Source organism: Marmota monax, unplaced genomic scaffold, assembly GCF_021218885.2.
Source record: "Marmota monax isolate L192 unplaced genomic scaffold, Marmota_monax_Labrador192_F-V1.1 WCK01_AAM20220418_F8-fsc00057, whole genome shotgun sequence".
NCBI lineage: Eukaryota > Metazoa > Chordata > Mammalia > Rodentia > Sciuridae > Marmota > Marmota monax.
The window spans coordinates 7,641,480-7,654,576 of NW_026693933.1; the positions used below are offsets into that span (position 1 = coordinate 7,641,480).

Below are 13,097 nucleotides of genomic sequence, written 5' to 3' on the forward strand. Positions count from 1 at the left end.
TGGAGTGAACAGTGGGTTTTCTGGATAATGAGACTTTTAATGTTAAAACTAGAATAGCCCAATCCTGGACAACCTGGGCTAGCTGACCACCATAACTGTAGAGAAGGCTGAGGTGCAACCAAGCAGATGGAGTTTCACGTGGGAGGAAGTGGTAAGCCATCAGGAGAAGCAAAGAAATGTCAGATGGGAGCCATGTTAGGAAGAGGTTTGTGAGGTGAGGAGAGAAGTCCTCCAGAGAGTGTCTAGCTGAGCGTAATGCAGTCTTGGGCCAGAGTTGGAGAAAGGGAGGTGACAGGTTGGGAACAGGAGGCACCATTTATGGGCTGTTGCTTAGACAGGAGCCCAGGAGAAAGAGTCCTATGAGGCTCTGCAGCTGGCCAACTGAGAGAGTAGTAACCTCATCAGAAGCCCAGAAGGCAAAAGAGAGGTAGCTCTGAGTGGAGAAGAGATGATGTTAAAAGGAGTTTGAAAAGAAATTTGGAATTTGAACATCCATGTACCAATGGCTTATAGGAATTGATGGCCACTCAACATTTGGAAATACGGGGCTGCTGCTTGGAAAAGGTGCACTTCTTTTTTTCATTTTTTTTTAATTGTGATCGTTTAACAAATTACACATATTTGTTGGCATCCTGGGAATATCGCAATTCCTTGATCCCAAGGCCTTAATAGTCTGCTTGAAGAGTAAACATGGAATTAGATACTGTGTCTGAGACACACACTATTCAGGATTTTCCACACCCACGACTCTGACACATTGAAACCAAGTCATAGGCACCTGGAAAATATAACTTTCTAAACACATGGGTCATGTTTACTGTCCTCTGGAGCTTTGAATTTCAGTGGTGTGAGAGGAGAGGTGTTGGAGACTTTCTTGAGCCTCTCCTACAGTGTCCTTGGGAGACCAGACTACAGCAGCACCAGCAGTAGATGTCGGGGAGAGAAGTCTCAGGTCAGCAGGGAGGTAGTCTCAAATGTGACAGACAACGTGAGTGTATTGAGGTCCCCAGAAAAGGAGAGTCGGAGTGACCTTTGGCAACAGAAAGGATATCAGCAGGATAGTGTGACATAGGAGGAGGTAGCTGAAGACACATCCCTGGTATTAAACAGTCGACAGGTGATACCTGAAACCATGAGATAGATAAATCAACAGAAAAGGGAGGAGAATAAGAAAAAAAGATAACTAAGTGCAAAAAGTTTACATTTGGCCAGTAATTGGTAAATAGAATTATCTGTTTATATCAGGAATTCTTGAGAAAACTCTAGAGAAAAAAGCTGGTCGTAACTATGGTCCAGGAGGAAATAAAAAATTGGTTTATTTCCTTGATGATATGAACATGCCTGAAGTGGACTTATACGGCACTGTTCAGCCGCATGCTCTGATTCGACAGCATATTGATTATGGACACTGGTAAGCAATTATCTGTATTGTCTACCTAAATCCAATTATTATGGATGAACGTGTTTTTTAAATATTGTTTTTAGATTTTGACAGACCTTTATTTTATTCATTTATTTATATGTGGCACTGTGAATTGAACCCAGTGCCTCACACATGCTAGGCAAGTCCTCTACCACTGAGCCACAACCATAGCCCCATGGATGGACATTTTAAGATGAAATTGTCCCCAAGCTTTTTCTGTTTCAGGGAGCATTTCCTGCAATACTTTTTGGATTTAGACTGTATCCCTATCCATTATATTAGATGAAATAGTTTCCCTTTGTATCTTTGAAAGATTGGATTGAAAAGTAGCCTAGAAACATAGGGACTGTCAAGAGATTATGTTCTCTTTAAAAATTAATTCACTCCCAATTATTAAAGAGAAGCTTGGACTGAGGGTGTAGCTCAGTGGTACAATGCCTGCCTAATGTGATTGAGGTCCTGGGTTCAATCCCTAGCTCTCAGAGAGTGAAAGAGAGAGAGGAGGAGAGAGTAAAAGAAGAAGGGAAGGAGAGAGGGAGAGGAGGGAGGGAGGGGGAGAGAGAAAGGGCACTGACTCCAGTGTGTGGATTTGACATTCTACTTTCTGTCTTTCAGGTATGATAGACAAAAGGTGATGCTTAAAGAAATCCACCACTGCCAGTATGTTGCCTGCATGAATCCCACTGTGGGCAGCTTCACCATCAATCCAAGGCTGCAGGTAAGGTGTGTAATACAGCTCTCCCAAATAGCCCCCAGATGTAATGCTCAAAAATTATGAGTGCAAATTCTTGATGCTTGGTGCTTTTGAATACAAAGTAAAGTTCCTACTGGACATTTTGTTAAGCATATAAACTTTTTCTTAATTAGTAGATTTCCTTTTTTAAGAGCAGTTTTAGATTAACAGTAAAATGAGCTCAAAGTACAGTGTTCCTATAAACTCCCCCCCACACTCCATTTTATCTTAGTATCAACCTGTTGCATTAGTTACAACTGTTGAGGAATATTGATACATTATTATTAACTAAAAACTAGAGTTTACACCAGGCCCATTCTTTTTTTTTTGGGGGGGGTGCGATACGGGGGATTGAATTCAGGGGCACTTGACCACATCCCCAGCCCTATTTTGTATTTTGCATTTAGAGACAGGGTCTCTCTGGGTTGCTTAGCACTTCACTTTTGCTGAGGCTGGCTTTAAACTTGCCATCCTCCTGCTCAACCTCCTGAGCCACTGGGATTACAGGTATGCACCACTGCACATGGCTAGACCCATTCTTTATATGAGACATTCTGTGTGTTCTCACAAACACATGAAGAGGGTATCCACTGTTATATTACCATGTAGAATAGTTTCACTGCCTTAAAATCTTCAGATATCCTGCTTTCCCTTCATTTGACCATATGCCCAGAAGTAGAATTACCAGGTCATATGGTAATTCTGTTTTTAACTTTTTGCTGTTCAGTTTTCCACAGTGGCTAAATCATTTTTCATTCCCAGCAGTGATGCACAGCATCCCAATTTCTTCATATTCTTGCCAACTCCTGTTATTTTCCATTTCCTTTTTTTTTTCATAGTAGCCCATGCTAATGTAGGTGAAGTGGCATCTGATTAGAGAATGAATTTGTATTTCCTTAATGATTAGTGATGTTGAACATGTGGTTATTTGCTGTTTGTGGTAAAATTTCTATTAAAATACTTTGCCTATTTTTGAATCAAGTGTTTTGTTGTTTCTATGTTTAAGGAGTTCCCTATATACTCTGAATATTCTTAAAAACTTATCTTGTACTGTCCCATAATTTTGCCTTTTCTAGAATATCATATAATTAGATTTACATAGAATGTAGCCTTTTTATACTGTTCTTTTACTTAGCAATATGCTCTTTAGGTTCATCCATGCCTTTTCATAATGTGAAATATAATTTCTTTTTATCACTGTTTAATATACATTGCATGACTGCACACAGTTTATTCCTTTACCCATTGAAGGGCAGCCTGGTTGCTCTGTCAGATTCTTGTTGCTGTGACCAAAATACCTGACAAGAACAACTTAGAGGAGAAAGTTTATTTTGGCTCACAGTTTCAGAAGTTTAGTCCATGGTCAGTCAACTTCATTGCTCTGGGCCTTAGGTGAGGCAGAGTTTCATGGCAGAAGGACATGGCAGGAGAAAATGGCTCAGCTTGTGGCAACTAGGAAGCAGAAAGAGAGTAAGAAACAATGGACAAAATATAAACCCAGGAGTCATGCCCCCAGTGACCTACATTTTCTAGCCATGTCTTACCCGCCTACCATTCAGATTGTGAATCTGTCAAATGAATTAATCCACAGATGAGGTTACAGCTATCATCATGTAATCATTTCACATCTGAACATTTCTGCATGTACACAGGACCTTTAGGGGGACACCTCATATCCAAATTATATACTGTTGCTTTCAAGTTTTGGGAAGGATGCGTAAAGCATAAATGCATAAACATTTGTGTAAGGTTTCTGTCTGCATGTGTCTTTTAATGGTAGTAACAGCTACCACCAATACATGTGCCTCAATAACATACAGTGGTGTCACTCACTTACCTGGAATCCACTCAGAGTGAGCTAAGTACCTCTGCTGGTCTTGGCTGAGCTTGCTTGTAATTGTCTAAGGGTTGACTGTCAGCTCTTGTAGTGTGGCTTCAGCTGGAGTAATTGGGACCACCAGGTTCTGCTTTTGTTTGTCTCATCCCTTGGTAGGTTTATAGAGTTCATGGAAAGTCAGAAGCTTAATAAATCAAGAAGAAACATGCAGGCCTCTGACGGTGACTGACATATTGTCACTTCTGTCTCATCCTATGGACTTGTGCAAGTCATCCAGCCAAACCCAGTGTCAGTGGAAGACACCAAGAAAGTTACATGACAGTGGTCTGGATACACGGAAGAGTGAAAAAACTGAGCCACTTTGCAATTTTATGGTACAAATTATAATCCCTCTTTTGTACGACTCATCTTTGCTCTTTCTTTTCAGAGACATTTCACAGTATTTGCATTCAACTTTCCATCTTTGGATGCTCTAAACACCATCTATGGGCAAATCTTCAGTTTCCATTTCCAGCACCAAGAATTTGGCCCATCAGTTTTCAGAAGTGGCCCTTCTTTGATCCAGGCGACAATAGCGTTCCATCAGATGATGACGCAAACCTTTTTACCCACAGCTATAAAATTCCACTACATTTTTAATCTGAGAGACCTATCAAACATCTTCCAGGTACCCTGACTGCTCTATATTATCCTTCCCAAGTAGAGAAGTAATTGTAGGAATATTAATGCATTCATTTATGGAACTTAACTTTAAAGCTATGCTATATAATTTTATGTACATTATTTTATTTTATACTCATAAGCTTCTCTGTGAAGTAAATACAACAGGTTTATTATTTGCTTTTTTTTTTATCTTCAATTAGAACAGTGGTTTCCCCTCAGTTTGCATATTGTCTTAGTCTTTTGTGCTGCTATAACAAAGTGCCTGAAAATAGGTAGTTCATACACAATAGAAATTTATTTCTCACAGTATTGGAGGCTTGGAAGTCCAAAATCAAGACACAAGCATGTTTGGTGTCTGGTAAGGGTCTGATTAATGCTTCCAAGATGGTGACTTGAACACTGTCTTTCTGTGGTTGAGGAGATAGAAGGGCAGAGGGACAAGCACATAGCACCTCTTTAACATCATCTGCCCCCATGACTTAATTATCTCCCAAATTTGGGAAGATATTCAACTATGTCTCACTTAGCAATAGAAGCAGAGATAGAGATTTGGACTCCTTAAGTTGAGTGAGTGAGTGGTCATATTTTGGCATAAAACATTCATATGTGATTTTTAAAAAATGTATTCTAATTTGTTATATATGACAGTAGAATGCATTTCAATTAATATTACACATGTATAGCACAATTTTTCATATCTGGTTGTACACAAAGTAGAGTCACACCATTCATGTATTTATACATGTACTTAGAGTAATGATGTCCATCTTATACTCTTAACATATGTTAAGAGAAATAATTATTTTTAAATTTGGTTTGATACTGAAAATCAGTTTACTTACCTAGTATGTTAGTCAGCTTTTTGTTACTGTAACAAATACCTGAAAGAACTGACTTATTAAGAGAGGAGTTATTTCACTCAGTGTTAGGGGCTTCAATCTGTGATCATTTGGCACCATTGATTTGGGCATGGGACAGCACATCAAGACAGGAATGCATGGTGAAATGAGACTGCTCACCTTGTGACCAGGAAACAAATGAGAGAAGAAGGGGCTAGGGTTTTATTATCACTTTCAGGGTCACAGTCCCAATGACCTAAAGACCTCCCACTAGGCCTCACCTCTTAAAGATTTTACTGCCTCTCGACAGCGTAGACCTTTAGTCGTAGACCTTGCGAGGCAGGGGGTGCACTTAAGATTCAAATTATAGTATTTGGTAAAAGGACAGTGTTTGTATATTGAGTTTACAAAGGAAGAACTGAAAAAAGAGTTGAAAATTCAGAATTGAGGCAGATCCAACTAGTATGATCTACCCTGTATAGTAAATGTAGTTGGAAGGTTATTTATAATGTAAAATTCTTTTGTGAGAGAGAGAAGGGGGAAATCTTCATAGGATTTTTTTTATAACTCTTTTCAAAATTACTCCTAAACTGCCTCAGAACCCTAACACAGCATCAGATGATAGTTATTAATAACATGGATCATTTCTTTTCATATCTGTTTTATAGCAACTGCCAGAAAGACTATGCTTAATATAATATTGGTTTAAAAGCAGATTGGGGGGCTGGGGTTTGTAGCTCAGCAGTATAGCACTCGCCCAGCATGTGCAAGGCCCTGGGTTCGATCCTCAGCACCACATAAAAATAAGTAAATAAATAAAGTCATTGTGTCCAACTATACCTAAAATTTTTAAAAATAAAAAATTAAAAAAGCAGATTGGGAGCTGGGCGTAGTGGTGCCCACCTGTCATCCCAGCAGTTCGGGAGGCTGAGGCAGGAAGATGGCAAGTTCAAAACCAGCCTCAGCAAAAGTGAGACACTAAGCAACTCAGTGAGACCTTGTCTCTAAATAAAATACAAAATAGGGCTGAGGATGTGGCTCGTGGTTGAGTGCCCCTGAGTTCAATCCCTGGTACCCCTCCACCCCCCAAAAAAGCAGATTTGGAAGGGGCTGCTGGGGATGTAGCTCAGTGGTAGGGTACTTGCCTAGCATGTGTTAGGTAGGCCCTGTGTTTGATTGCTGACCCCGTGAAAAGAAAACACAAAAACAAAACAGTTTGAATCTTAAGAAAGGGAAAGGAGACTCTAGGTAAAGTGGAATGTGGTCCTGCCTGCTCACCCTTCACAACCAGCCCATCAGGGGTACCTGATGCCTCCAAGTAATTTTTTTTAAAAATATTTTTAGTTGTAGATAGACAAAATGCCTTTATTTTATTTATTTATTTATATGTGGTGCTGAGGATTGAACCCAATGCCTCACACGTGCTAGGCAAGTGCTCTACCATTGAGCTACAACCTCAGCCCCTTTTTTAGCCTTTTGAAGCTCAGTTCTACACAGCTCCCTGGTGTTCTGTAAGTGCTGAGCAAGCACAGCACTCTCCATGACAAATGGGCCTGTATGAACCAGGATCCTGAAGGGCAGGGTAGAGTGGGCACAGGAGTCACGGTGTTTTGGTGCTAATCCCAGATCTGCCCACAAAATGTGAATTTGAGCAATTTACTTTGGTCTTATATTGTTTGTCAAGTGAAGGGGTAAGACTGATAGCAAATGATTTTTAAGTTTAAAAAAAATGCTTTCTGTGATATCCATGTTGTTTGTCTTTTGGTTCTGTGAACTCAATCCACCGGGAGACTTTATAAGTACAAGTACTCAGATGCGGTGTTTAGTTCATGAACTAATGAAATACAGTACTAGTTGTATTATTAAAAATGGGTATTGGCTTTCGTCATTTTTTTTTTTAACTAAAGACCTGCCTAGAACAATTTTTGAGGAGGAAAAGTTTATTTGAGGGCTCACAGTTTTAGAAGTCTTAGTCCACAGAAGGCCAGCTCCATTCCTTAGGGTTCAAGGTGAGGCAGAACATCATGGCAAAAGAGTTCCGTAGAGGGAAGCAGCTCACCTAATGGTCAGGAAGCAGAGAGAGTCCTTCCACTCACCAGATACGAAATATAGACCCCAAAGCCACTCCTTCAATGCCCACCCCCTCCAACCACACTTTGTCAGCCTCCAGTTACCACTCAGTTGATTCCATCAGGGGATTAATTCACTGATTGGTTAAGGCTCTCACAACCCAACCATTTTTTTTTTAACTTTCCTGCATTGACTCACACGAGCTTTTAGGGAACACCTACATCCAAGGACCATAACATTCTGCCCCTGGCTCCCAAAAGCTCACACTCATCTGACAATGCGAAATACATTATAGTGGTATTACATTTTTTAATGTTGATTATCAGAAGGTGAAGTGTTCTTTTAAATTGCTAAGTTTAGCATACAGTTAAAAATAATTAAAATTAATGTATTTAGAATATAATAATCTTCTGAATTAAAGGTACATTTCCATTTTCACCTTATAGGGAATTTTGTTTGCTTCTCCTGAGTGTTTAAAAGTTCCAAATGACTTAATGCACCTGTGGCTCCATGAATCTTCCCGTGTTTATGGAGACAAACTGACAGACACAAAAGATTGTGATTTGTTTCAGAAAAAATTGCTGGAAACTGCTTATAAATATTTTGAAGTAAGTACATGAATTTCAGAGGTCATTACTTGCTGTGGTACCAGTTAGTGTTTAGGCCAAATTTAGAGAAGGACGTGAGTGAGTTGCAGGTCCCTTTTTACTGGGATTCCAAAACATTCTGGGTCTGGACTTGGGCGCACCCTCCCACTTACCTTCTCATGGAGGGATTGGCAGGCTTTTCCCTTGATAGGGTGCTCTGCCTCAAAGGAATCTTTCTCAATAGTTGATACACCATAGTTTTCTTTTCTTCATCCTGTAGGGTGTCAACAGTCACGTGCTGCTCCAACAACCCCTTGTTTATTGCCACTTTGCTCATGGTGGGAGAGACCCATGTTACATGCCAGTAAAGGACTGGGAAGTGCTCAAGATGATTCTCATGGAAACATTAGACAACTACAATGAGCTGAATGCCGCCATGCACCTGGTTTTATTTGAAGATGCCATGCAACATGTGTGAGTTGACTGGTCATGACATATTTTCATGAGTGTAACAAACATGTTGCTATTTTGTCATAATCTTAACATCTTATATAGGCACACTACTTTTTTCTGTACCATTATATACATGCAAATTTTCACTTTATTTCACTGTAGCTGTGTCAGATAAGCATATTAAGAAAGAAGATGAATGAGTCATTCAAAATCACATAGTTCCTAAGTGGGAGAGACAGGACTCAACCCGATTCTCCTGGAATGAGCAGGTTTTATGGGGTGCCCACTTGAGTGACAAACAGGAAATAGCATTTCTTTAGCACTTTGGGGCAAATTAGAAAAAAAGAATGAAGCATGTTTTATTGGCAGAAAATTAAAGATAGCTGTCCTGGGGTGGAGCTTAACTGACAAGGCTCTCGCTCCCTCCTAACTGGGCACCTCATAGAGTGCACAACTGACCTACCCCTTGTCTCAGTCATTGTTCTCAGTGCTGGCTGGGGACACAGCAGCGAGCACCACAGACCAGTCCCTTTTCGAATCGAGCTTATTTATTAGTGTCAACAATGGACATTTTTAAGGACATGAATAAATAAGCAGAAAAAGAAAAAGATCAGAAAGCAATGGGTCATGCTGAGAAATAAAATAGACTAATTCTAAGAAATAAGTTACTGATTCCTCAATCAGATCCCTTATCTGAAATGCTTGGGTTCAGAAGTCTTGAGGATTTTGAAATTTTTGTTCAGATTTTGGAATATTTGCACATACATAATAAGATGTCTTAGGAGTGAAAACCAAGTTGAATCATAAAATTTATTTACATTTCCTGTGCATAACCTAAGGGTAATATTATACAACATTTGTAGTGGGTATGTGTCTTGACTGTAACCTGTCACATGGTATCAGATGTGGAGTTTTCCATAAAAAGTTTTGGATTTTAGAGCATTTCAGGTTTCAAATTTTTGGATAAGGGACACTCAACCTGCATTTGGATTCCCAAAGAAGGCCTGGGTATCCATGGAAGGAGTTGATGTTTAAGCTGAAATCTAAATGATAAGCAAAGGTTCTGGGAAAGACTAGAAGAAGAACATTGCAGACCGAGGGCAGATTTCATGTTACCCTGAGGCAGGAATGTTCAAAAACAGAAAAAAGTCTCAAGGTGGGTGCAGCAGAGAGAGAAAATAGAGTGAGCAATATATGTCCAGGATGGAGAGCAGGGTGTGGTCTGACTGGTGAAGGGTGTTTCCTGGAACCAGGATAAGCACTTTGATGCCATTCTAAGTGCAGGGAGAAGCTGCTGGTGGATTTTAGCATGGGGATGACACAACGGACTCTAAGTCTAAAGAGCTCGCTTCGCCTCTGCTGGGTGAAGAGTCGATCGCATCTTTCCATCGGGTCCTGCTCTCCTGGTCCAGGTCACCCTCATCCTCACCAGCATTTCTGATCATTGACAGTGGACAAAGAGGAAAAAGGAACAAAACCATATCATTAGAAACAGGGAGGAGGAGGGAAGAATGAAGTAAGAGAATTCAAACAGTGAAAAAACAAATGTGCAGAATTCAGTTTTTAGAGTTTCTCTAAAATGTTTAGATTCAGTGCTTCACGAAGTGTGCAACCCTTATTGGGATCTCTTGTTATAAATACACGAAGCGCTGATGGTTTTACTGATCACTTTGCAGGGATCCTCTGCTTATACAGACAGGGTAGTTTTAATCGGCATCTAGGACTTTGGTATTCAGTAGGTTGTTCCGACAATGTTCTCGGCTGGTTAAGATACACTGACTGTGTTGTGGCTCTGGTGAAGCAAACCTCCCACCGACACTAGGGAAGCGTTTTCCCTGGTAGCCCTTCAGTGTGTGATTCCCCTGTGGCCTAACAGGTAAAGCCATGTCTTTGATCAGGGATTATGAGCTCAAGGCCGACTCACTCAGGTTGAAGATGATTTAAGAGCATGTCCTTGGGTATTGTAGAAAGGGAAATTGCCACTTAGGGAATCTCATGAGGCAGAAACTTTGAGGCAAGCTTTAGCATGAAATGCAAGCCTCGCTTGGAGCTTGGGGTCATAGCTTTCCCATGGTTGTTTTGTCATGTGGTCATGTAAGGTAGAATTTAATGGGATAACTGAGTTTGTAAAAATAATCTGTCTTTTCAGTTATTAGAGGTTTGGGGGAAATGTTCACCAGCACTGGTCTTAGTATAAATGACCCCAACTTCATTTTTTTCACAAAGAAGCTAGCCAATCCCTAAAAAACAAATGCCTAATGTCTTCTTTGATATAAGGAGAGTAACTAAGAACAGAGTAGGGATGAAGAGCAGGAGAAGAAGATTAACATTAAACAGGGATGAGAGGTGGGAGGGAAAGGGAGAGAGAAGGGGAAATTGCATGGAAATGGAAGGAGACCCTCAGGGTTATACAAAAGTACATACAAGAGGAAGTGAGGGGAAAGGGAAAAATAATACAAGGGGGAGAAATGAATGACAGTAGAGAGGGTAGAGAGAGAAGAGGGGAGGGGAGGGGAGGGGGGATAGTAGAGGATGGGAAAGGCAGCAGAACATAACAGACACTAGTATGGAAATATGTAAATCAATGGATGTGTAACTGATGTGATTCTGCAATCTGTATATGGGATAAAAATGGGAGTTCATAACCCACTTGAATCAAAGTGTGAAATATGATATATCAAGAAATTTGTAATGTTTTGAACAACCAACAATAAAAAATTTAAAAAAAAAAAAAGAAGAAAAGAAAACCTCAGGATCTTTCAGGGCCTGAAGTTTAAGTTCATTCCAAAGCAGGAACCTAGAGCAAAATGATGGCTTACTGTTTTTTGCACTTGTGCATCTACAGACTTATATTGTGTTGTGCTATGTGTCTAATTGTAACGTAACTATGGCTTATTTTTCAACTTAACCTACATTTCACTCATATCAAAGCCAATTTTAAAAATTCCTAGTTGAATGATGTAGCAATGATGTCAACAGCATAAGAATCTGGAACCTCTTGGATGCTATAGAACAAGGGATTAGTTGGCCTTACTGGAAACTTAAGCTTTGATGCTGGATAGTTTCAGTAAATTATTCAACAGTGGTCTATGCAGGAAAGGCTTTAATTGAAGGAAATAAGAGTCATGTTAAGAGGCAAGTGTTTAATCTACATGGTGAATTAAGTGGAGATGTATGTTGGCCTAAACAAATTCATTCTCTCTGACATAACTATACAGGAAGATTCCAGGCCTGCAAGGATATTCTCCCTTGATGTTCTTGTACATGGATGCTGATGTGGAATTGGGATCATTCTTGTTAATCAAGAAACTTCAAAGTTTAGACACAAGGCCTTGTATATGTTTTCAAGTATGGTGGCAAATGATAAAGCAAAAAGAGTCCAAAATGTTGCAAACCTGGGAACACTGGATAGACAAACAGGTGGAGGGCAGAGTAGGCAGCATCCTCTTTTGTTGGGGAAACATGGAAAGGGACTAGTGTTTTCAATAAAAATTGGAATTTAGTCTCTAAATACTTATCTTAAAAAAGCAAAACAGACCTATCCCAGGGCCTTTGAGATTTCATGTTGGGATGGGTGCTCTTTCTTTTACCAGATGTCGAATCAGCCGGATCCTGAGAACCCCTCGGGGATACGCCCTTTTAATTGGAGTTGGGGGCAGTGGCAAGCAGAGCCTGTCCAGGCTGGCAGCTTACATTTGTAGCCTCGAGGTCTTTCAGATCACTCTGACAGAAGGGTATGGGATCCAAGAACTTCGGGTAAGTAAAGTCGACAGTGCTATTGTCCCTCACTCTCTATGCCCAAATCTGCAGATGTTCAAGGCCCTACTCTAAAATGGTGTTCATATTTGCATACAACCTATTCATATCTTCATGTATACTTTAAATTATCTCTAGGTCACTTAAAAATGCCAGGTAAAACATAGTTATATTGTGTAGAAAAATGACAAGGAAAAAAAATCTGTATGTGTCCAGTGCAGTTGCAGCGTGGTTTCCCAAATATTTTCTTATATATATAAAATTTTTTTCTAGTAAATGGTATAAAAATTTCATTGATCATTCTTTTTTTTTTTTAATTTATTTTTTTCCCAAATATTTTTGATTACCTGTTTGCCTCAGAGGCTTCTGACCCTTCTCTCTGGCAGACAAAGTATATGCTGAGAGTGCTCCCCCTCAGCTGGGAGTCCTAGTTTGGGCCTAGGTCTCCTTGACTACAGGGAAGGGCAGCTCCTTAGAGGAGTTATTTACTCTGGATATTTTGTCTTCCTGGTCAAATTGGTAATAATACATTTTTATGTATTTTTATAAGTTTAATAAACCTGGCTCAGAAATATTTGATCCAATGTTTGCTTACTCAAATATGTTTTTCCTTTGCATTAACTGACCCTGATGTTGAACTGTTAATAACCCTGTGTGAGAGAGGGTAGAAAGAAAAAGGCACTTTCTGGGTTGGGGATATAGTCAATAGGTAGCGTGCTTGCCTCACATGCACAAG

The 13,097-nt window shown here is 39.9% G+C and overlaps 1 protein-coding gene across 5 annotated transcripts in view; it reads left to right on the forward strand.

The window, feature by feature from the left end:
• Nucleotides 1-13,097, forward strand: part of Dnah11 (dynein axonemal heavy chain 11) — a 331,880-nt gene that overhangs the window by 181,989 nt on the left and 136,794 nt on the right. For all 5 annotated transcript variants that reach the window (XR_009228549.1, XM_046463517.2, XM_058585343.1 and 2 more), the window contains 6 exons: nucleotides 1,246-1,411; nucleotides 2,039-2,141; nucleotides 4,421-4,660; nucleotides 8,012-8,173; nucleotides 8,433-8,626; nucleotides 12,199-12,361. Coding sequence is in view for 4 of the 5 variants with exons in the window: in XM_046463517.2 (XP_046319473.1) it covers nucleotides 1,246-1,411; nucleotides 2,039-2,141; nucleotides 4,421-4,660; nucleotides 8,012-8,173; nucleotides 8,433-8,626; nucleotides 12,199-12,361 (1,028 nt within the window). In the remaining variant the exon portion in view is untranslated. The remainder of the gene's footprint in view (nucleotides 1-1,245; nucleotides 1,412-2,038; nucleotides 2,142-4,420; nucleotides 4,661-8,011; nucleotides 8,174-8,432; nucleotides 8,627-12,198; nucleotides 12,362-13,097) is intronic.